This window comes from Medicago sativa, chromosome 2 (genome assembly GCF_051527215.1).
Source record: "Medicago sativa cultivar Bolivia chromosome 2, Bolivia_mono, whole genome shotgun sequence".
In the NCBI taxonomy this organism is placed as follows: Eukaryota; Viridiplantae; Streptophyta; class Magnoliopsida; order Fabales; family Fabaceae; genus Medicago; species Medicago sativa.
In genome coordinates, this window is record NC_140750.1 from 19,506,135 (window position 1) to 19,530,617 (window position 24,483).

Sequence of the window (24,483 nt, forward strand, 5' to 3'; positions counted from 1 at the left end):
GAAAGTCAACCACTGTAACTCATGTTAACTGCATGTGAAGTTCAATGCATCCATAATTCAATAGAGATATACAAGATGATACTTTCTACCTCTACAACTGAAAATTTGTTAATACAATCCCACTGGCAATGCACATATTCCTATATCACTTACAGAGGGGGGACAGATAAATAAAACCTATGTAGGGCAGATATTGGCGCCCCCTATCAAGATATTATTATAACTTATAAAAACTACAAAATGACAACATGATCAACCCCCCAAATCAGAATTCTCTAACAGCAACTATGAAAAATGAGCTGAAAGAGATAAAAATTGGTGACAAGGAAACAAAACGATAATTTATTGCTGGTGAATGTTACAGAAAAGCAACTATTACTATGTTCAAAGCTTGAAACAGCCAACCAAACATGGGATCAGAGCCAAGTTGCTCTATAATATCTTGCCGCCTCCCATTGGCACTGTATATCATCTGCAATGTCCTTCACAGATGCATATCAGAACCTAAACCCTTGTAGAAGGAATTTCTTGTTTCACAGGGCACGGCAACCACCTTGCCACCAGCAAATTCTTGGGATAAATATCACAATCTGCTTTTCTCTATATGGTTATAAAGTTTTAAGAACCTTTAACGGCCATCTCTGGCGAGGATTTGGGTGAAACCAGTGAATGTTCCTCGCCACCCAACTGTCCATTATCTGTAGTGCCATTCGATCCATCAGAGAAGTTCCTAGGTGTATCAGTTTCTTTCTCTACATGATTCTCTTCAGCTGTTGTGTTACTATTTTCAGAGCAGCTCCTAGAAACTTTTATATCTTTTTCTTGATTGTCTTCAGTTGAGCTCATCCTCCCATCAATTGTCTGATCACCACTATGATCGTTGATTGCAGTTTTCTTACCAGGTAGTACAGCCTGGCTCAAAGTTGAACACAAGGCAGAAAAAACAGTATCTTTTGATTTTGAGCTTTTAGACATCTTCTGCTTATGTACAACATCTGTCACCTTATCCTTCAAAGGCAACTTTCGTTTCGTCCCGAGCAACTCCAATGCCCCTTCATCCTCTTCAGAAGCTTCTGGCTGCTTCCTTGGTGGTGGCTTGTAATCTTCATCATCCTCATCATCATCGTAGTCAACCAGTCCACCGGACCTCGGACTGAAAACCAAAACAAACACATTGCCTTACAAAAGATGATCTTGAGAAAATTGGACTAGTAAGATACAAAGTATAACAAGTATACCTTAAATCTGAATGGCTCGCAGCAGCTCCATTGGATAACACCTGCGGCGGCTGCTGCTGATGCTGCCCTTTCTGATGACGTGAAATAGACGTAGAGGTCGAATCCTCATCATCACTGATTAACCACCAGATGTTAAATAGACTCCATGCCAGAAGTATAAAATTTCATGTAACATTTAACAAAAAAAAAAATATATACCTGTCCTCATTAAAGTAGTCTTCCTCTTCTTTCTCTAAAGCACGCTCCTCAATTCGTCTTCGAAGATCATTTGTAACAGTACCTTTTGTCCCATCATTATCCAAACACTGCAAGGAAGTATATAATCTCAAAACTGCAAGCAAGCATTCGTAATTGCGCTACTTTTGATTTTGAGCAAGAAGTCAGTGGATAAAATAAAACTGGAAAATACCTGCTCATATTTTACTTTCAGTGAATGAATGGAAACCAAATTCTCAAATCTCACTAGCTGATCCCAGAACGAATCAACTATATATGTTATCAATAATTTCATATTCTCCTGCATTATAGAAGATTATCAGTACAAAATTGCTTTGAGGCATTTAATATCCAAAATGAATACAAACAATTTGCAAAAGAGGAATGCTGGCAACACTCACTTTTCAACACTCTCTCTAGCACCCACTCTTTTATTGGATGAAATCAAAGTATGTCTCACCACTTTGTGTGGGTTTAATTTTCAAAGTGTAGACCCACAATGATTTAAACCAATAAGAGAGTGAGTATTAGAGAGAGTGTTCAAAAGAGAGTGTTGTTAGCATTGCTCTTTCCAAAAAATATTGAGTACAAACAAAAGAACAATACCTTGCGAATAAACTCAAAAAGTTCAAGAACAGCAGAATTGAGCAGATTGTAGCGACTGCCATTAGCAACGAAGACGTCTACAAGTGGTTTGAGAAGGTTGTTTCTGATAAAATGATTTATCACATGCTCATCCTGCAGAAAACCAATAAATATATAAGGCTTAAAATAAATTGAAGTTGTAGCTTAAAACAAGATAGTTTTATCAAGTAAAAATGATTCAGCCAATTAACCTATAAACTTGCAGCGCAATATTCTAGAGAAAAGTTTCCATAGAGCTGCCAACATAAGCAACTCAAACAGCACTAATCAAGTACGCTAAATTGTCCAAAAGTTATATTTTGACCAACTGACACCTTCATCCCCTCATGAATTGAAAAATTTAAGCATAACTCGATAACAGAAGTTAACAGTTAACACGCATTTTTAACAGTTATCAAGAAATAAAATGCTCTCAAATTGCCAAGATGTCATGGTCCTCATACGTAGTCTGCAAGTATTTACAGCATACATCTGATCATTAACTCCACTTCAACGAAGAAGAGCAAGGAGGCGGGCACCAAAATGACACAAGGTACAACTTAGTCACTGATAAGATTTTGCAAGAGGAAAAAATCTAGAGCAGACAAGAACCTCTAAACAAGAACGTGGTTACATAGTTAACAAGAAGAAATTAACAGTTAGTTATGACTTTTAAGCCAGTAGAGAATGAGTTACATGTTTCACCTGGTATAAACTTCTAATATTCCACCCAGATTAGGTGAGGATATGAAGAAAAATAAACTACAAATACACAGTAATCAGAGTTTGTTATACAATGTTAAGGGGAGGAGGAATGCCCTACTTTCACTCTAGACAGGGTAATAAGACCCTTATGAACCATATAATTGCAATTACATGCTCTGGGTGTTGAAACATATATATATTGGGGCAGCGTGGATATTTATGCTCTGGCAGTTGCCAAAGACAAAACTGAGATAATATCTACACAAACGTATGAGCTTACATGACGAGAGAGAATGGTACGAACAAACCGAATAGCACCAACAACCAGATATTTTTCTCTTCTTCGTGTCAGTAACAAAATTTTATCAATCACATTATTCAGAAGAAAACTGCACCTGCAAAGAGCAAAGAGAGAACAATTAAATTTTCAAATGATCAACAACATAAAGTCAATTCTGATTTTTGCAAAGCAACAAGGAAATACTTTATTCGGTATGGGTGGTGTAGAACACAGAAGCATAGTAGTTCACATATGTTCAATAGAATCTCTGGCTTTGTCCCACTGTGATTTTGGTCTCCTTTGTCAGGGTCTACAAATTTGTTGCTCGCATTAGGGACATTTTCTGGAGGACATGAAGCTGTTATCACTTTGATCAGTTGACACAAATGCTTCTCGTAGAAAATATCAATAGTACTGTCCCTCTGCCAAACGAAACGTAAAGGTAAGTAAATTGTTTGATAAAAAACGGCTTATTTCAGAATGTTGAACTTAAGTTCACATATTATAATTAAAGTTAACAAAATCTCTTTCACAAAAAGAAATAAATAATACAAAGCACAAACTAAGATATGTTTTAGTCGAGAAGCATTTTGGTTAAGTAAATATCAGCAACAACGCAAGGCAAGATTGAAAGATCAATAAAAATAACAGAAAGTTGAACCTGTGCCCCAGACAATGTAGATGAGTCTAAAAGAATGCGAAGAATCTCAAGAAACTGGCAATGCATGTCGTCCCCAAAATCTGTTACCATTCCTCTAACCTGTGCATTACAAAAATCCTTTAACAAAAATGATAAATATTCAAAAACCATGCTGTCATGTTCCATATTTCCTTGCAAAAGAATATGAGCACTGCTGAGAAAATAAAAGAAAATACAGGAAACAGAAAGAGGGTGAAAGACACTAAAAATACTCTAATAAACAGCTGCAAATTATTTCAAGATTCAGAATTGACAGGAAATACTTTTAAGTTCAACTAGATTGTTGAACTCCTATATACGTAATTGCTAGTACAACATACATCTTAACAAGGAATCAACCATCAAAAAATCTATCTATGGCATCTTAGCAGTAGTAGACACAGCTAAACATAATGTGATACACATGCACAAAGTTGGCAACAAACACACCACCAAAGTTATCTGATTTCAATTGTTTATTCACACATGCATATCATCTAGAAAGAACATGTCACCAATTTGCATAGAAAGAACTTACCAACAGTCCAAGAAGTGAGACTCCTTCCTGTCGAACCACATAGGATCGGAGAAGATTAGGATCCTGGTTCAAGAAGAGAATGAGAATATCTGTTCTGCAACCATAGAAGCAATTCCGTCTTAGAAAATGATCGCAGAGAATGTAAAATCAGAATAGTCAAAAGGATAATGCAGATCATGAGATCAAGGTTACTATACCCAGTAAGCACAAGCTTCTTGTCTTCACTTTGCAAGACATCGGTGACAGTGTCAAAGATGCCCTCATTTACCATATCTCTACATACAATGAATAAAAAACTGATCAGGAACTCAGAATGAGTTTGGCATCAATGCTACATGGCAAAGTTCTGCAACTTTAACCAATGAAAGTTTGCTCTACGTTATATCTTTAAGGAACTGACATATACATATTAAACATAACTTCTAATAATTGTGTCAAAAGTTGCTTTTAGAAGCTTTTTATACTAATTAAAGCTTGCTAAGCATTGTGAAGGAACCAAACTGAAGTTATAGTCATAGCTTAATTAATTAAAAAAAAAAAAGTATAGTCATAGCTTAAAATTACAATTGTGCAGGATCAAATTTCCAAAGTAAATGTGCTTGACCTATGCAAGCTCCCCAATTAAATACTCCAATAAAAGCACTACCAATATTTTAGATAATCAATCCAAATATTTCTTAAGAAAATAGACAGGCAAACTTGAGAAGTAATACCAAACTCTGCCAACATAATTAAAAGAAGGCATTCAAACAGACAATAGCAACTGATTACAAAATATTGGAGAAAACAAATTGCGTACTAGGCTGATGCTGCGTGTAAACTTGTACCGCTCCAGATGCTACATACCTAAAAAGTCGAAGCTGCTGTACCATCGGTAAGCTCTTGCTTAAACCACAAAACTCATGCAAGAAATTGATCTATCCATTGTTTAGAGAAGCAAAACAAACAAAATTAAGCATCAGCAGTGAATTCTGGCATTAACATCAAAGAAGTTTAAAAGTACAAGATAGAAGAAAACTCTTCCTTAATACAGTTTATAAGAATACAAAAATTAAACTCGAGCAAGCATGATTCCTTTTGAATGAATGAGAAGCTCAACCTCAGTTCCCAAGACAATTGATCTTTACGAACACTTCCCTATAAGATCACACCATTATGGTAAAACTCATTTGGACACCACTTTTTGGAAAAAAAAATAAGAAGAGAATAATGCTAGCAATACACTCGCACTTTTCAACACACCTTTTTATTGGTTAAAGTTCAAATGGGTCCCACCAAATTTATATGCGACCCACATAGTTTGGGGGAACACGCGTGTATTTTAACCAATAAAAGACAATGTGTTGGAAAGTGAGTTGCTAGCACTTCACAAAGAAGATAATGCTAGCAGCACACACTTTTCAACACACTAGCACTCAAAAATATAAAGAACAAAAATTTCACTGTTTGGTTTTGTTCTAAGATGATAAGCAATGAGCAGAAGCAATGCTTCTGTTAAAAAGCCCCACATTGGATGAGAGATGGCCTGAACGAGTGTTTACAATCCTCACCTCACAAGTCGGTTGTGGGGTCGTGTTAGGCCCAACCACAAATTCTAAGATGGTATCAGAGACTCCTCCAAGATCCATTGGGCCACATGCTATCAGATTTCCTCTATCGGGCAACCCACCATTTATACCCACACACCAAGCTCAATAGTTTTGGCGTGAGGGGGGTGTGTTAAAGAGTCCCACATTGGATGAGAGATGACCCGAACAAGTGTTTATAAGTGATGGAAATCCTCACCTCATAAGCCAGGTTTTTGGGACTGTGTTAGGCCCAACCACAAATTCTAAGAACTTCTAATACCTTTCCTCTTGTTGAGATCTCACACCGTCTAATGATATGGCTAAATTAGCTATTGTAACTGGTGGGTAGCCCTCAATCCCATGAGCTAACTTCTCGATATGAGTTAGACCCATCCCGACTTCTAAGATGGTAACAAAGTCCAGCACATTTGTTGCTGGATTACCCGCAAATGTTCAGTCCAACAAACTTTGCAGACCAAACATTAGACATATCGCCAAATTTGAGGGATCATAAGTGGTGGACATGCTTATCTACATGAGCTAACACTTGGGGTTGAGTAAAGCTCAACCGAAATTCTAAACTGACCTTCAAGCTTAGGAAAAATTGGACACAAAAAAATAAAACTATTTTCAAATATTTCCTATTAAAGACCCCACATCGACTAGCTATATGGCCATAATACTATTAGTTTTAGGGTTGAGCTGAGCCGTTTTTGGCTAATTTCCTGTCAAATAACAACCTATTACATCCCAATCTTAACATCTCCAAATGTCCAACCCTAGCCTGATAGTGTACATAAGAACACACATCTAGGTATAACGTCAAAATACACACTAGTGACTTGTATAACTCTCACCCTAAAGGTAGCCTTTTGGGTTAAGTAAGGCTCGTCCCAGTCCACTCTCTATATTCATATTTCCAATTAGGCTTAAATGCACTTTTGGTCCCTATAATTTAAAAGAAACAAGATTTTAGTCCCCCAGTTTCACAAGTTTCAAGATTTTTTTAGAGAACCCATATTCTTTATAATATATCGTATTTAGTAATGATGATGAATTACATTTGATGGTGTGACATTTTTGGACCAGAAACCCTGTTACAACCTTTTTTTTTTGGTTTCTTTAATCAAATGTAAACCTATCCTTCTGAAATCCACAATTTCTAGTCCAAATCAGCAATGTCACATCATCAAATGTAATTCCACATCATTAATGAATGTGACACGTCATAAAAAATAAGCCTCAAACTGGGTTCTGGGAAAAATTCCGAAACTTGTGAAACATAGGAACTACAATCCCAGATAATGAGATAAATGTATAAGAATGTTGCCAACGCTGAGAACCAGAGAAGACTTTACCATATTTTTCTTTGATTCAGGAGAGGTAGTTGGAGATTTAAACCTAGCAAAGAACTCCCGAATAAATGCATTGTCATCTTTCAATAAAGAAACAACCTAAAAAGTAACAATGCAGTCAAAACTAAAGATAACAATCAATATATTAAAATAGAAGTCTTCTTTTCATTCTAATCAAAAATCTTACAGTGGCATTGTTTGCATGTATCATAGAGTTGAGATTTGCAGCAGTAGCCTCGTCTAATACTCTAGTCAAAACAACATCCTGAAAGCAGTCAGAGAAGATATGAAGATTTATCAGAGAAAAAGAGCAAGATATATATATATATATATATATATATATATATATAGAGAGAGAGAGAGAGAGAGAGAGAGAGAGAGAGAACATAATTAAAGTCTAAGAAGGAGCCAAACCTTCAAAAAACCAATTTTATATGTTTGATGTATCTTTGATAACACAGTTGAATTTTTTATAGGTATGGCCTGAAAAACACAGTAGCCGAACATAGTAAGTAAAACATTCTTCAGTCTATCTACCGCCTTGCTTCTCTCCCACAATAGAAGAAAGTAATAAGATAACAAAATATACCTCCTTAAAAACAACATTCTCCTTTAAGAACTCACGATGATGTTGAGCATGAGGAACCTCTGGATTATCTGAAGTAACAGAAAAATAGTTTCAAGAAAGAAAGAAAAAAAAAATCATTTTTGGGGTTTAAATACAGAGGGAAATGACATATAATAGAAAGAAGAAAAAAAAATCATGTCATAAACTTACATTCAAGAGCACCAATTATGTCCATTATAAACTCATCACTAAACATTCGCTCAAAAATCTGTGTGCTATTAAGCAAAACTGCATCAGAACAAAAATATGTCAAAATTGTAACAGGAATAAATTGTCAATAAAACGTTGGAAATCAAAATGGCATAAAATATGGATACTGACTGATCCCTTTCATTATTTTGAAAACCATGTGAAGGCCATCCATATTTTCCAAATCCTCACAAACTCTGAATACTTCAACGAGCTTCCGAAAAAACTCTTGCTGCATTAGAAATATAAATGAGAGAGGAAGCACAGGATGAAAAAGAAATTTACAAAAGATTCTAACGCACTCTGGCATACAGGTGAACAATGCAATCAAAAAATGAACAAAATGAGCACAAGAACACTCTGAGTTTGCAAACAAGATGGGTTATTGTATTAGGTGGATTCTTTTCATGGTTAACCATAATAGGTAGGTGATTCATGGTGGTGGTCCATGTTAAATTTACTGTTTGTATTTCCTCTTATTTTTACTATTCACTTAATTTTAGAATGGTCATTAGTAGTATTTATGTACCTTAATCTATATATTGTAACCTATGTCTATGACTTCATGAACATTTGAATCTGAAATTATATTCGGTATTTTTATCAATCTAAACACATTGCATAAATGAAAAGTCATACATGACTTCCTATAAATTTCTAGTCATTTTATCCTTTTGGTCCTTGATTACTTATTACAAATGAATAAAAGTTTTGTAAAGGCTGCCTAATGTCCACAACCAACAATATGAATAAATATTGTGACATATATTTGGGACAAGAAATTCCTGGTTCCAGCTTACACAATATTCCATCATAGTCATACTAAAAACCGCCACAAACAAAATTGAAGTTATTGAAATTGTCAATACAAAAAGTACCAAATGGGATTGCTAGGAATGAAATGATAAAAACTTGATTAATGGATTTTTTTTGTTGATTGAATTAATACTTCAATTCATGGCTGATCTCCATTGATTGTGAGAAATCATCAAATCATGCAGAATGAGGGGAACCAGTATACTCTATGAACACATCACAAGCATATAAACTAGAAATCAAGTTTAGCTTACATCAGTTAATATTAGTTCTGTAAGTCGCAACTGATCCGTAATCCCACTCTCGACCACAGTCTGTGAACACAGAAAGAAAAGATGGTGATGATGATGATGATGAATTACATTCAAGTCATAAATGCAAGCTTTTAAAAACAAGAAATAATGGTTAGAACTATAGAACAAAGTAATTTAGTCAAACTCATTTGCTGGAAGTAGCGTAATACTCTACCAAGAAGTCAAGATACTTCAAACAAGAACCATGTCTGTTCTATATGCCGTTATGAAACACATACTAAGCCAAACACTTCAAATACTTCTACTGGTATTTTGCAAATGGTTTAATTACTCTCTAAGTTTCTAAACTATTTTTAGATTTTTAAATAGGTCCCTAGACTACAAATATTTGTAATTGAGTCCCTGAATTTGTCATAAATATTTAATTAGATCCCTTAACTAAATTATTTTAATCAAGTCCATGAGCTTTTAATTGATTTTTAATTAGGTCCCTCCTAAACTTAAAAATAATTAGTAATTTGGTCCCAAAATTCAAGGATAATTATTTACAAATCATTTAAAATTTTAGGGACCCAATTAAAAACTTTGTTGTTTAAGGGCCTAAATACAATTACTCCTTCTGTCCCATTTTATAATCCCACTCCCACTTTTAACATGTATTAAGAAAATTTGGTAGTGTAATTAATGTGTACATTTGGTGCTTAACTATCACTTTATTGTCTTTTGTGTATATATGTATCAAATGTTTACTTTTCATCTTCCAAGAAAAATTAGTAGTATTATGTGTGAAAAAAAGTAATAAATGCACCTAATAATTTGGAGGTCTTGTATTTAAGACAGTTTTGTTTTCAAAGGGAGCTTATAATTAGGGACGGGGAAGTACTAACAAATTCAAGGATCCAATTAAAGAAAAAGGTTAGGGACCTATTTAAAAATTCTCAAATAGTACAAGGACCTAAAGAGTAATTAAACCTTTACAAATCTATAAATTTGAATCCTCTCTTCTATCTTAAAAAATGTGCTTCTATATTAACTTCATACTAATATTATGTCTTGTATTATGGCTGTATTTACTGTACCCTAACGTATAGTTTATAAAATTTGTCACATCCGTATTCCCATGTCCTAAAAGTGATATAAGCACTTGACCATGAATCTTGTGAATCTGTTTTCTCCTCTCGGAAGACAAGAAGCAATAACATAAAGCAACACCAACATAACATATGCCAGTAAAAAAAAAAACCAACATAACATATGTGTGTATCAAAATCAGAGATCAAAACTAGATTCATTATGCAGCACAAAACTCTTGATGATTGCACAGCGAAATTGTTTGGAAATACATCAGAAACTTGGAATTGATGCAACGCAATTAAACAAACTTAGGTGGTAACACATTAAAGTGATAAAACAAGTACTTCTAAACGTCACTCTGAATTGTGGCTTGGAAGATTAAAAACAAAAAGTCGTGGCCACAGTTGATCTGCGTGAAGTAAGATTCCAAATAAAGAGATAATCCTAAATAGAACCATGATAAAATTGCAGATCCATAAATAAATAAAAATTAGAAACAAAACAAATGAGCGGATTAAAGCATATATCCAAACCTTAAGAATCAATGGAAGCGTTGATAATTCAACTGCAGGCAACTCCCTCAACTCACTGTTTACACTGTGAAATGCCTCACCTGAGATATACGGAATAAACAGTAAGCTAGTAGTATAAAGGCAACAAATAAAACCAAGGAAATTGTCAACAAGAACTCTTAGGTGACATGGCTAAGTTTGCTAGTAGCATAAAGGCAATGTTAGAACTCAGATTGACATTGACTCAATCAAGGTATAGGATCAATAAATCATTGATTGAACCAAAGATATAGTAACATTAACATCATTTATAACTGTTAAGTGTTAACTATTTAAGAGAAAAAATATTCAGTTAACAAAATTGATAACCATTAACTGATTTTAGTAATTCTGTATATCTAATATTCAAGGATGCGGTTTAAGTATGGGTTTTCGATAAAAGGAGATAAGAGAAATAATAAAAAGTTGAACATTGTTGACAATAACTTCAAAACACTTTGCTCAAAAAAAAAAATTCAAAAAACTAACTCCTATATATAGCGATACAAAATTTCTAATCCCCCAAAAAAAAAAAAAATTCTAATCTTAAATAAATAGAGAAATTCAATAAACAGATGATGGTGATGACCAAGTACTACAAAAACTAATGTTAGGAGTTAATATTCAAATGATAACAAAACATGCGAACATTATCCAAATATAGAAAGAAATGGTATTCAAACTTTGCATTACTTACTATTTAAGGTATTAAAATGCATATTCCTTTGCACGTTGCAAATATGGTCCCTAAATAAAAACAAGCATAGGAATTAAGATCAATTCCACATCAGAAGGAAGAAAACCCAAAGAAAAGTGTGAAGAAATTAAAATTTAGAAAGTCACTAGCAACCATATGAAAGAGCATCCACCAGGTTCTTGAAAGCTTAGTGCTATCTCAGTGGCATATTCTGGATCTCTCCATGAAATAATTGTATCTAAAGGATAAAAGAAAATCTTCAATCAAACCACTATAAAATCTTTAATCAAACCGCTATATAAAATGAATCCTCAAATATTTTAAAGCATGAACAGATGACTACTAGTTATTGATGAGCAAAAGAAAGCATGACTGCTACCAATTAGTTTTAAAAGGAAAAAATAATAGCTACCAATTACCTTCTTGTTTTCGGTAAATATCATCAGAAATGATGCGATGCAAAAGTATAGTCTCATTGTCTTCTTCGTCATAAACAAATAAGCCCAGCTCTTCTGATCGCTGCATTTTGAGATGTCATGATATTTCATTCATTCTAAATGCAAGAAGCTTAAGATTTATCCAATTAAAAAATAATAACCAACTTCAAATACATATGTAATAGAATGTAATAACAAGACCAATCAAACACCTATTTCTTTTGAGTAATATAATCACGTGAGAGGGAGGAAGATGTACTGTCATCAGACAATGAGGAAAACCAGTACCCATCGGTATCACAAATCCTTAATGAGATTATATCTTATTATGAATTGCAATTAATATTATAATTCAAAATGCAAAGGTAAAAGCCGCTGAGCATACGAATAACCAGACATTAAGGGGAAATTGTGCATGAGCTGCCCCTTGAAAAGTGCGCGCACACACCTCAACATTTATATAGTACCCGTTATTTACAATGTACAGTGTACTAACCTCTAAATAATCAACAGTGACATGCCCAGTGCCCTGGTCGTCCCATTTCCCATCATCATTCAGACGGTAGACCTTGACACGCTGAAATTCAATAAGGAAAAAATAAGTAATATAACAGTCGCAACAAATGAATACATCAATAGGGAAAAGAATTGTGCAAAACATTACCCTAGTTATATTGCAAATGTATCAATTGTATTACATCATAAATAACAAAGATATATAGGAACTATATTCATTGAACAAACTCAGGCAGCCCAACTGCTGACCGTGATGAAAATGGTTATAGAATAGCTGAGTACTAAATTCCTTACTCCATAATTTGTTTTCTTTTCCATTTTCATTCAAGTATTTTAGAGGGACTGGTTGAAACAATTTAAAGCAAGAAGCATCAGCAAACAATACCAAAACAGTTTTAATTAACCAAATGAAATGGGAATGTCGCCACTTCACATTTTCTCTTCCATAATCCATAATACGAGTAAAATAAGAATAATAGAAGGGTAAGAAAGAAATACAAAGACACAATATTGAGATAGAAACTGGTACCGAACATAGAAATATAAAGGAAATAGTTGACTTCTATTGAACAATTCTGGTCAATGGCAAGAGCTTGGATTACAACAGGAAATCTAGTTAACAGAGTATAAGAGAGAAAAAAGAAAATTAGGATAGACACTTCTTATCCAAGAAATTCAAGAGTCTGGGTCTCTCCCTTGCAAGAATTCGAGAGCTTGGTCTCTCCCAATCAATATATTCTATTTAGTCCCAAAATAAATGCCTACTGACTTTTCTTCCATTCCCCATTCATTCAATAAATGTATAACTACATAACTGCTGCCCTAATACATATAACTGTTGCCTGATAGTATAATAATAATTGCAGCTAATAATATAATAACAATACTAACAAGAGGTCTAACATACTGCAAATGAAGTTCTTTCCATGAACATAGTAACTAGTAAACATGACTTGAAAATTAGAATTGTCATTTTCAATATATATTTAATTTAGTGATAAGTTATCCCATCGGTTTCGCCTTTCAGTCCTGGAACCGAGTAAACATTGTTTGAGGCTTCCTAGACAAATAAAAATACATATTTTGAACAACTTTCAAAAGTTTACAGAAGATCAGCCAAGCTGAAAAAGGCTAATCGACCAAATTTTTCTAACGTTAGATATTAATATTGGATAAGGGTACTAATGAAACATATTTCTATTAGTATTTGTATTCTTCAACAGCTGATATCAGACAGTCAGGATGTAAGTGAACTAGTCGAAATAAAGTAGGACAGTGAAAATAATTGATGAGCATAGTAAAATATCACATCCCAAAAACCCTATTCAATCCATAAGGGTACTTATAATAGCTGCTATAAATTCACCCTAGGCTAATCTAACATTATAAGCACTACATTTTAAATTATTCACTTCTGTCCAACCTACATATTTGTGCCAAGCTTCGAATTGCTGTGGTGTTGCTACTGCACACAATTAATAACTCTGGTTCAAACAAATCCAAGCTTATCCAAAGTTATCCAATTATCTCAAGATACTCAACATAAACAGTTCCATGATGCCAGACTCTTGTCTCAAAACAACTCACATTTCAGTACATTTCTAGAAGGTTTTAATTTTGACTTTCATTATATTATATAACTCCTGGACATTATCAATTACGCTCTGCTAAAAAGTTCCTAATTGCACATGTTAAACAATAAACAGGGTATTAAATGCTTTAACTATTTAAAGAAAGTATATATGTTGCCTAGATGCTTAACCTTTTACTTAATATACTTCATACTTTTGTTAACTTAACCAATGCTTCAAAGGCACTTAAGCAAATCTCAAAATCAAATTATTTTTGGTATACAATCATGACAATGGGGAGTGTACAAATATGTGATTTCTGTGTAAAATTATGTGTCCATAATGCGATCACACACCTTGTATATATAATGGTTTTACAATAATGGCATTCAATGCTTAATAAGTGAGCAGTAGCCTAAGAAGTTGTATACTCTAGGAGTAATAACAATCAATTCATGAAGTTGTACGATTAATGGAATGTCTAAAGATTCTTAATTTTAAGAGTGAGATTTGAACCAACAACTTCAAGCAAACAACTCAAATTCCCTCGCCACCAACTCAATCCTTGTGACTTGATGACATGAATTTATTACCATGTATTTATGAGTCATGAAAAGTTTTTGGTCATGTTTGGATAAACAGCTTATAACACAATAGTGTATCATGATAAGCACGTACGTACTCCCTCCGGTCACTATTATAAGCAAAACTTCACTGCTTAGATACATTAAATAATTAATGTATTCTAAAAAGTGAAGTTTTGCTTATAATAGTGACAGAAGGGAGTATAAGATATTTCTATAGCATAAGATGTTTATATAGCATAAAACTAAATAAAGTTAAATTATTGCTATAAGTTGTTGTTATCTTGGGAACTTATGCAAATAAGTTGAAAACAGCTTATGAACAAAACGTATGCCACTAAATAAGCTCGAATAAGTGAATCCAAACAGTTGAACTGAATTTGGAAGCGGTAACTAACTAACTAACTAACAGTGATTAATTCAAAATGCGTCAACCTCCATCACCAACTCACCATATAAATCAAATAAACTCTAAACACAATATTAAAAATAAAAGGAAGCTGAAAAAGCTTGAATTACATAATAAGCAAACTTGCCTGCAAAGAATTAACGTTTTCCTGCGATTTGTCAGGTGCACCCATGACAGCAAAGTTGTCAAAATTTGAAAGCAGAGGAAGTGAATCTTGGAGGTTAAAGTTGAAATTAGGGTTCAAAGAGAGGGAATTGAGGTTTGGGGGGATCAATTGGAAACCCTAAACCGCCATTGATGAATTTGGATTAAGCGTAAAGAAAAAGTAGTAGAAATGAAAAATGTGTATTAGGCGGGAGTGGAATGGCGGAAAAGCCACTGTGCAATTGGGGAAACTACGAATGCGCCATTGGATTCAGTGCCTTGCCCGCGCTTATCCTTGTCTTCTCTCTATGTGGATACACGTGTTTCCTTCTCACACTATTAGCTGTTCAAATTTTTTTCCAAAAAAAGAAAAAGGATAAAATAAAATTTTGAACTTAGTAAAATTTAGGTGAGGAAATTCAAAATAGAAAGACTTTAGAACTAAGAACTTAAAAGAGAGGCATTTACTTTTACCTCCATTTTTGTGGCTAAGCATGGGCTATTTATTTTTGTAAACTTTTATTTTACAAATTATATTCCACTAAAAAAACAAATTATGTATGATAAAGTTGAAAATTTTATTCCATTTTTTTGGCAAATAATTTAATGGATAAAAAATTCACATCTAAAATTGAATAAATGACTTTTACACTAGTAAAATATTATTATCTTTTTGCGTGGTTGGATCTTTAATCTTTAACTTTAATTTAATTTAACACAATAACACTTCACCAAATTTAACATTATTCAATGGAAGGAAGCTTAGAGCAAACACGTCACTAGAAAACTTGCGTGGTTTTTCCATTGTCCTAGGTTCCTAGCCGATGGTTTCAGAAAATCTTTGGATGTTTGGCTGACCGCGCAGTTTCCCAATTTTGCAACGTGCCTCGTGCAGTGGGAAGTTTCATCTGTACTCTCTTGTTGTAAACAATGGAGTATTAATGAAAAGTTGATTTACAAATATGAATGTTTGTCGGATATATTGTGAGTTCAATGGAACCTATTCAAAAAATTTCCTTTATTGAATCTATGGAAAGTTTTTAATGAATTTTCAAATATTTAAGAAATATAATTGAGTTGTTTGTTTATATAGAGATAAAAACAAGAAGTTTACAAAATTTATATACCGAAACAATTTTAATATTATGATTAAATTATACATTTTTTTTAAGCAGTCTAATAATTAAAAATTCACCTTATTAAAATAAATAAGTGAAACGTTTAGATTTGTCAAAAACAATGAAATGTCTAAGGTTCGAATCAACATAAATCAACTCACAAGGACATTTATACATATTTTTTAGTATAACATGATATATTTCAAATGTAAACCTCACTTATCCATATTAAGAAGTGTAATTCTTTTTTAAGGAAAAAGAGAAAAAATTACACTTCTTTTCCTACTAATATATTCTTTTTTAGGAAATTTTGTCTTAGTAATATATTCAATATATTAAAAATTTTAAAAATAATTTTTTCTACTTAAAATTTACCAATTATTTTCATTTTTGTATCTAAACTATTTGATTATCAATTAAAAAAATCAACAACCAAATCAGGAAACAAAAATGCTGCCCATACTAACGTTTCTAACTGCATTATTAAATCCATGTGCGAGTTGTCCACTTCCTTCCAACAGCATTGGTGAAAAATAGAAAGTACGCCCACTTACACTTGGATATGTCCGCCCTCTCCTAACTCCCAACTTCATAACTCCAAACCTCTCTCGCATTTATCTGTTCAATTCAATTTCCTCTCAAAATGACGCTATCACCAATCTCACTATCTTCCTCCTCCCCCACCACCATTTCAGGACCACACCACTATTCCCTCTTCAACAACACCACTGCCACGTCACTTAATCTCCGATTCTGTAGTCTCAGACGCGAAGCCTTCGCTTTCACTTCTCTCCGCCATCGTTCACCGCGCACCCACTCCCTCCGCCGAACACACCTCAATGCCGTATCCGCCGCAATTTCAAATAACGGCACTCCTCCTAAATCATTCGATTACGATTTACTCATTATCGGAGCTGGTGTTGGTGGTCACGGTGCCGCTCTTCACGCCGTCGACAAGGTACATTACTTCCATTTACTTAGTTCAAATTTGAAAATTCACCTGAGTTGATGCAATTTGTTTTTCATAATCATCAAAATTGACGTAGCTTTGTTTCGATAAAATAAGTGTTTATTATAGAAGTTTTTACCTGTTTCGATAAATCAAATTTATAGCTTTATCAATTTGCAAGCTGTTTTTCGATAACTAAAGATAAAATTATATTATTTTTGTATAAGCTATAAGCTGTTTCCGTAAGCTATTTTATCAGCAAATTATGAACTTGTTATTAGTTGTTTTCTTTCCTTTCTCTAATAAGTCTCACGAGTGCTTATGCCAATCGAAAAGCTCAAATAAGTTGATCCAAACTGGGCCTATTACTATAAGAAAAGATAAGTGGAGTCAACTTGTATTAGTATAAGTTTAAGTTGTATTGGAGAGCTTGTCTTGATAGAGATGTTATAACTTATAAGCCGTTTTGATGAGCTTTTCTAAACAGTGGTCCAAACATGCACTTAATTGATAAAGAACTTTTGGATTGCTCAAGTTTCATATGAAATTTGTAATAAGTGAGTGAATTACAGGGTTTGAAAACAGCAATCGTTGAGGGCGATGTGGTGGGAGGGACAAGTGTCAACAGAGGTTGTGTTCCTTCTAAAGCTCTATTGGCTGTAAGTGGTCGTATGCGAGACCTCAGGAATGATCATCATTTGAAGTCGCTCGGCATTCAGGTAAAAACTTAAAACTGAGACCCTGTTTGGATAAACAGTTTAATTATGCGCTTACCATATAAGTACTTATGAAAAAGTCATTTCTCTTATGGACATATCATTAGTTATTTTCGTAAGCTCTCTGAAATAATTTCACAATTGTTTATGATAGAAAGTAAGCTCAAATAGGTAAGTCCAAACAAACCATTAGTGGATCTGGCTTCATTGATAGAAAATATAATGTATATGTTGAAATGTGTTTAGAATTTTACTTCATGGTTAAAAATGTTTAAAATGGTTAACTTATCGGTTGGGTTTTGTTATGTTAGGTTTCTAATGCTGGATATGATAGACAAGCAGTTGCTGACCATGCTAATAATCTTGCTTCGAAAATTCGTGGTAACTTGACCAACTCGATGAAAGCACTTGGAGTTGATATACTCACTGGTTTTGGAACTATTTTGGTGAGCGACTTATTCTTCTTTGTAAAGTCAGTGGTTATCAGAGATACGCTTATGCTGTTATGATTCTCTTCAGAAATTGACTTTTCTGTTTGTTAGCCAAGGCTTGAACAATGTTGTCAAATAGTTTCTATAGTGGTGCTATAGAGTAGCGGATTTCAAACAAATAACTATTGTTCCGTGATATGCTATATAGTACGAAATGTTTTCAATAATTTAAACAAGCTGCTATTTCCCATAATTAGCGATTGCCAACACCGAGATTGAATTTAAATCGCCAATGGAAATTTTATCATTTTTTATTTACTTCCTATCTTATTTGTGAATTTTTGCAGGGTCCTCAAAAGGTGAAAATTGGCTCTTCCAACAATGTAGTAACTGCAAAAGACATCATCATTGCCACTGGTTCCATTCCTTTTGTTCCTAAGGGAATTGAAGTTGATGGTACACCTTACACTATGTATTTCTTTTTGTTTCTCTCAATGGCATTATTACTATTTTTGTTTGGTCTCTAGTTTTTACTCAATGGAATGGCTTTGTTATAGGCATGTATTCTCTCTCTACATTACTGTTAAGCTTCAAGTGATTTAAGATAGAATGCTATCAGTTATAAAAGCAGTCAGAATCCAATTGAAAAAAGAATGGATTAATTTAATTTAGTATTGGAGATATTTTCTGATTATTAGTATGTTTGTATTTAGGATATTAGACTCCAAGTAGATATTTGTTATGTAGTCTATTGATTGTTTGATACTGCCCCTCTTGTTTTTAGTTTTCCTATCTCTTATTGTAAGATTTATTATGTATGTGATATGATAGGATTATAGAATAAAGGGAAATTAGATTAATTGGTTTTATAACCAGTGTAGGAGAGCTTGCTCTCTTGTTACTCCCTCCGTCCCAAATTATATGATGTTTTGGTCATTTCACACAAATTAAAAAATATAATAAATGTTATGGAAAAGAGAAATTATAAGTAATTTTACAAAATTATCCTTCATTAATAGTATAGGAAAGATAAATTAAAGAATTGAAAGAAGTGAGAGTAATAAAAGTAGCATTTAATGTTTCATTGTTATTGTAACGCGACTTAATGTTTCATTGTTATTTCTTTGGAATCCAATTCTTGGGTTCCTAACAGTATATCTCCACTGCAATTAAAATTTGACAAGTAATTACCTTCAGGGAAGACTGTGATCACCAGTGACCATGCACTTAAGTTGGAGACAGTTCCTGATTGGATAGCAATTGTTGGAAGTGGTTATATCGGCCTTGAATTCAGTGATGTATATACGGCACTTGGAAGTGAGGTAGAACTTTTTCCGACATAACTTTCCCCATTTATTTATTATATTTTGTTCACGAAAAGGATTGCTAATAGTTTACTACTTTTATGATGCCCAAAGGCTGCGTGCTGTAAACTTACACATTCTTTTTAGACTCAGTTTTTTCTATTAACTTAAGAAGATAAAACAAAAAATTGATATTATGTCCTTGTAAAATTTGAAAGTCCTGTATGCAGACGGGATAATGTGGGTAATAAAGTTATTTTGCAGGTTACTTTTGTTGAAGCTTTAGATCAGCTTATGCCTGGATTTGATCCTGAAATTAGCAAGTTGGCTCAGAGGGTTCTTATAAATCCCAGGAATATTGACTATCATACTGGCGTTTTTGCATCCAAGGTAACTACGTCTGTAACTTCTCCCATAAATTTTTGTAGGGTTGATATTTGGAATTGTCACACTCACGTCAAAATAAATATCCTTTCTGTATAGATAACTCCTGCAAGAGATGGAAAACCTGTAATGATTGAGCTCATTGATGCAAAAACCAAGGAGCAAAAGGAAACTTTAGAGGTACCTTCTCTTGAAATGTTTTTAGTTGATCACTTTGTTTTGAACTGTATAAATTTTCCTAAAGAAACTGTTTGGAAAAGGTTGATTGGAGAATATGTGAGCAGGGAACACTTAATACAGAATAATATATTTTTACAATTAGTAATTATCTCTGGTCATATGCTTTCTAGAACAACCCTCAATACAGCATGCCCTCATGGTATTAGACCCTGTAATGACCTCATCAAATTTTTAAGATCCAGTGATCGTTAATGTACTCACCATCAATTAGCATACGGAGAGAAGAAAATACAAGCGTGTGCCGACAATTCTATGAATGATGCAGAACTTTGCCATGCATCTTCCCTCTTGTTTACCTCTTTTTTTTTTTTTTTTTCCAGTTTCATTAATTTATAAGTTCATGTAGCTTTATATGTTAGTGGCTTCTGTATGGCTGAAATTCCTGAACACTTGTAATGTTAGTATCAGGATATGTAGAGCTATTGCAATTATCTGAAAATCTCAATTATACATAACTTCATATATTATGCATGCATATTTAATAACTGAATATACACTCTGTTCCAGTAAAAAGAATATATTTAATCTGTTGTTTCTTATATTCTGCAGGTGGATGCTGCATTAATAGCAACTGGAAGGGCTCCATTCACACAAGGTCTGGGGTTGGAGAATGTATGCCTTCTAAACAAAAATAATTTAGTACAAAAAGCTTTCTGTGGAGGAAGTGATTCGATATTATTGTTACATGTTCCTGCAGATTGACGTTGCAACACAGCGTGGTTTTGTTCCCGTGGATGAGCGTATGAGAGTAATTGATGCAAATGGAAACCTGGTTTGTTTCAAAACTCTATTTTTTCCTGCTGATCTACTATTGTTACTGATTTAGGATATGGAACTATAGGTCCCTCATTTATATTGTATTGGCGATGCAAATGGCAAGATGATGCTTGCTCATGCTGCCAGTGCACAAGGAATTTCAGGTAAAAAAAACTATATAATTTGGCTACAAATGTTCCAAGTGATTTTTCCAGTTCACTGATTGAAAATATTATTGGACAGTGGTTGAGCAAGTCACTGGAAGAGATCATGTGCTCAATCATTTAAGCATACCAGCTGCTTGTTTCACTCATCCTGAAATCAGCATGGTTGGATTGACAGAGGTATGATATACTTTTTATGTTGGTTAATGTTTCATCATCCACTTCCTACTTGTTTCAATCTTTCTTACACGGCGGTTATGATATTCTTTTGCTCTATCCCCTTGTATCCTATACTACTAGTTGTCCACAGAGGCGGAGCCCCTCATGGGCCAAGGTTGGCCATGGCCTTCCCCCAAAAAAAAAAACTCTTATTATATATATTATGTTTTGTAATATGTTTCAATGATTTTGTAGCATGCTGTAGTGGTTAATAGCCTTTTTGCCAAGTCTTATGTGCTAGGTTCAACTCCTGCCAAAGCTGCTAGGTTCAACTCCTGCCAAAGCCATTTTCATTTATTCTTTTATTTTCTTTTGTAATTTTCTTTTGTATAAAAAAAGCATAATTGTTAAAATAATCTTTCTTTTTTAATAAAACATAACTCCTTTATCCAATTTAAAATAATCTTTCCTTCCTTACTCTTATTTTTGGGTACAATTGTCACTTTACTCTTTTTTTTTTTATACAAAGGGGACTTCAACTCCTCTTTTGTCACACATAACATATTTTTTTATACAAAAGAGGACCTCAACTATCTTTTATTACGCATAACATATAGCATAAATATTAAAATATCCTTAAAAAACATGATATCATAAAAATATTTAATTGTATACACACTATTTTTTAGGTAAAAAAAATACTATATTCTTTATTTTAAAATATATTTCATTATTGTACTTGATTATAAGTATATTTTCTTATGTAATGATCTTTTTTACATTACTATATATGTCATGAGTTTTATTTTAACTTTTTTTTTTTTTACTCAATCATTTGATTCAATTCGATTTAATACTTATACATCTGTTTATTGAAGTCGAGTCATTTAATTCAGTCGTTAGGTTCAATGACCTAGTTGTTCGATCAATTATCTTGTACTTTATCTGGGTTGATAAATGGTTCAGATTTTAAAATACTGGTTTGAATTATATTCAACAAATAACAAATTTGTAGTCATTCGAACTAACCAATCATAAAATGTACTTGTAAGAAAATTAAGCTCCATCACTATTTATGGCCCACCCTAGACTTTTTTCCTAGCTCCGCCACTGGTTGTCCATTGCTTATGTTATGATGTTGTTCATTATGATCAAATATTTTGTTTGCAGCCTCAAGCAAGGGAGAAAGGTCAAAAGGAAGGGTTTGACGTAAGTGTTGCCAAAACAAGTTTTAAAGCTAATACAAAAGCCTTGGCAGAAAATGAAGGCGAGGGTCTTGCCAAGGTAATTTTTGTGTCTTTCTCTTAATAAATGATCGATTGGGTTAGATTATAAAAAATGGCATTAAAAATTTGTTTTTTAAACGTTGGATGTTGTAAAATAGAATTATTTTAAAGTGCAAATGTGCAATTACAGAGATACTTTTGCAAATTTACTAGGCCAATCTTAAAAGTTAGTGGAGAAGCAAGAAAATCATTATTCTCTTATAATCTTTTCTACACCTTGAAAAATGTGAGTTGATTTTGTAAACCACCCAAACGTGGACTCCATGTAAATGGCCAAACATGATTATAGACTCTAGAATCTGAATAACCAGTGGTCTCTTCTTGACCTAACACCACAGTTAGGCAGTGGTTGATGAATTATCTTCTAAGGAGTTACTTTGACGTTAACAAAATAAATTTGGTTGAGAGCAGAATGGATGGGTTTTTACACTCTTCTAACCAGTTTCATTGTTGTCTAACTGTCATCATGATGTTTTCATGCAGTTAATATACAGACCTGACAACGGAGAGATACTAGGAGTTCATATATTTGGGTTGCATGCTGCAGATCTCATCCACGAGGCTTCCAATGCAATAGCATTAGGGACACGTATTCAGGTAAATTTTCTTTCCAATGCTGTCATTTGTGAGACTGGCCCTGGCTTTGAATTATTGATGGCTACATGTGCTGCAGTGTTATAGAATATAAAAGGTTCTCTCTGTCCATGTATGTTGATAAATTTACTTTTAAGAATCTTTCAATTCCTGTCTATTTGGTAACTTTGAACATTTTTGTGTTACAAATGCAGGATATTAAATTTGCAGTTCATGCTCATCCAACTTTGTCTGAGGTGCTTGATGAACTATTTAAATCAGCAAAGGTGAACTATCTGCAATTTACTTCCATCCTTACACTTATTAAACAAATAATTAGCTGTGCTTGGTGCGTTAATATATGCGCTCGCTTCTTCAATCATCAAGACAGGTTAAAGCACAAGCTTCTGACCCAGTAAAGGAACCAGTTGCAGTCTAATCTGTTGCATGCATGCAATTTGCTTGTAAAAGCAAGTTTCAAGATATTGATCATCTTCAGGCGTGATACTGCACATTCAGAATCTTCTAATAGAAGGGAACTGTTTTAACTTTGAAGGGGCCTGGCCAATGATTTGATAATGGATTGGCACCGAATTATTATTTTCGTGGCATATTGTTAGTGTCTGTCAAAGACACTCATATTCCTAATTATTGGACTATAGAAACTCGTTTCCCCCCGGGTTATGTCTAAGATGCTTCTAGTGGGGAGGCATTTTGTATTGGTCTGTTTTTCGGTATGCATGAGTTTGAATCCAGTATGTTGACTATAAATAGTTGTTACAAGATTTTCTGAATAAACCTTGTTTACGCATAATCCATCATAAGGAGCTTGAAATTGCGTCTTGATGATTTATTTATTCTGTCTCCATAATGTTATTGCCTTGTTGAAATTGGTATTTCCAATAGGTTGTCCTTTTCAACTTCCAATTTACAACCATTTTACAATAGTTGCTTCTCAAGACACCGAAAGCAGACCAATAATAAAAGGATTGGGAAATATTTAATTCTAACCATTAGCACGACCATTCTACCGTAGATGCTTGTGATTGATAAACCAGCTCCAACATCCACTATATAGATTTAATGTTTCTTAACCTTTTTAAAAAAAACTAAGCAGAAAGCATGTAAACATCATGTCCAGCAGTTCACATTTAAAAAATATCCCCACGTAATTAAACTAACAAAACTTTTTTTTCTTTTCAATTTGTCATACTTTGGTGAAAATGGGAGTTTCCCATCTTATATATTAACTTGAATGCAGAATAGTGAAATATTCCCACATTACAATCAACAATTTCCAAATTGCGCTTTTAAAAATTACAATCCATAA

General features: G+C 33.5%; 2 protein-coding genes across 3 annotated transcripts; one reads left to right on the forward strand and one right to left on the reverse strand.

Annotated features, from left to right (window-relative positions):
• Nucleotides 1–15,245, reverse strand: LOC146945280 (uncharacterized). Its single transcript, XM_085743618.1, has 24 exons — nt 15,057–15,245; nt 12,346–12,426; nt 11,832–11,931; nt 11,566–11,650; nt 11,413–11,462; nt 10,698–10,777; nt 9,091–9,150; nt 8,153–8,252; nt 7,982–8,059; nt 7,793–7,860; nt 7,618–7,686; nt 7,391–7,468; nt 7,207–7,302; nt 5,127–5,197; nt 4,478–4,555; nt 4,281–4,374; nt 3,725–3,823; nt 3,268–3,485; nt 3,064–3,178; nt 2,061–2,192; nt 1,648–1,755; nt 1,437–1,543; nt 1,239–1,352; nt 1–1,153 (listed from the first exon to the last, which is right to left on the reverse strand). The coding sequence occupies exons 1-24, from the start codon at nt 15,099–15,101 to the stop codon at nt 619–621; spliced, it is 2,661 nt and encodes an 886-aa protein (XP_085599744.1). The 5' UTR covers nt 15,102–15,245; the 3' UTR covers nt 1–618.
• A 1,462-nt stretch (nt 15,246–16,707) lies between these two features.
• On the forward strand, nt 16,708–24,006 carry LOC146945281 (dihydrolipoyl dehydrogenase 2, chloroplastic-like). 2 transcript variants are annotated; one of them, XM_085743620.1, is made up of 15 exons: nt 16,708–17,149; nt 17,713–17,859; nt 18,168–18,302; nt 18,635–18,743; nt 19,485–19,609; nt 19,856–19,981; nt 20,075–20,155; nt 20,765–20,827; nt 20,913–20,987; nt 21,057–21,135; nt 21,215–21,315; nt 22,465–22,578; nt 23,064–23,177; nt 23,369–23,440; nt 23,541–24,006. In XM_085743620.1, the coding sequence occupies exons 1-15, from the start codon at nt 16,835–16,837 to the stop codon at nt 23,547–23,549; spliced, it is 1,665 nt and encodes a 554-aa protein (XP_085599746.1). In that variant the 5' UTR covers nt 16,708–16,834; the 3' UTR covers nt 23,550–24,006. The 2 variants fall into 2 exon arrangements, with proteins under 2 accessions (XP_085599746.1, XP_085599745.1); XM_085743619.1 differs by having other exon boundaries at nt 23,545–24,006.
• Nucleotides 24,007–24,483: the final 477 nt, after the last annotated feature.

Excerpts from the sequence above, each read along its gene's own strand:
- LOC146945280 (XM_085743618.1), bottom strand. The coding sequence starts at position 15,101 with ATGGGTGCACCTGACAAATCGCAGGAAAACGTTAATTCTTTGCAG. Across the intron at positions 11,651-11,831 it reads TATTTACCGAAAACAAGAAG|ATACAATTATTTCATGGAGA; the intron begins GTAATTGGTAGC and ends TTTATCCTTTAG. Across the intron at positions 3,824-4,280 it reads TCTCACTTCTTGGACTGTTG|GTTAGAGGAATGGTAACAGA; the intron begins GTAAGTTCTTTC and ends TGTAATGCACAG.
- LOC146945281 (XM_085743619.1), top strand. The coding sequence starts at position 16,835 with ATGACGCTATCACCAATCTCACTATCTTCCTCCTCCCCCACCACCATT. Across the intron at positions 22,579-23,063 it reads AAGGCGAGGGTCTTGCCAAG|TTAATATACAGACCTGACAA; the intron begins GTAATTTTTGTG and ends GTTTTCATGCAG. Across the intron at positions 23,441-23,544 it reads AACTATTTAAATCAGCAAAG|GTTAAAGCACAAGCTTCTGA; the intron begins GTGAACTATCTG and ends TCATCAAGACAG.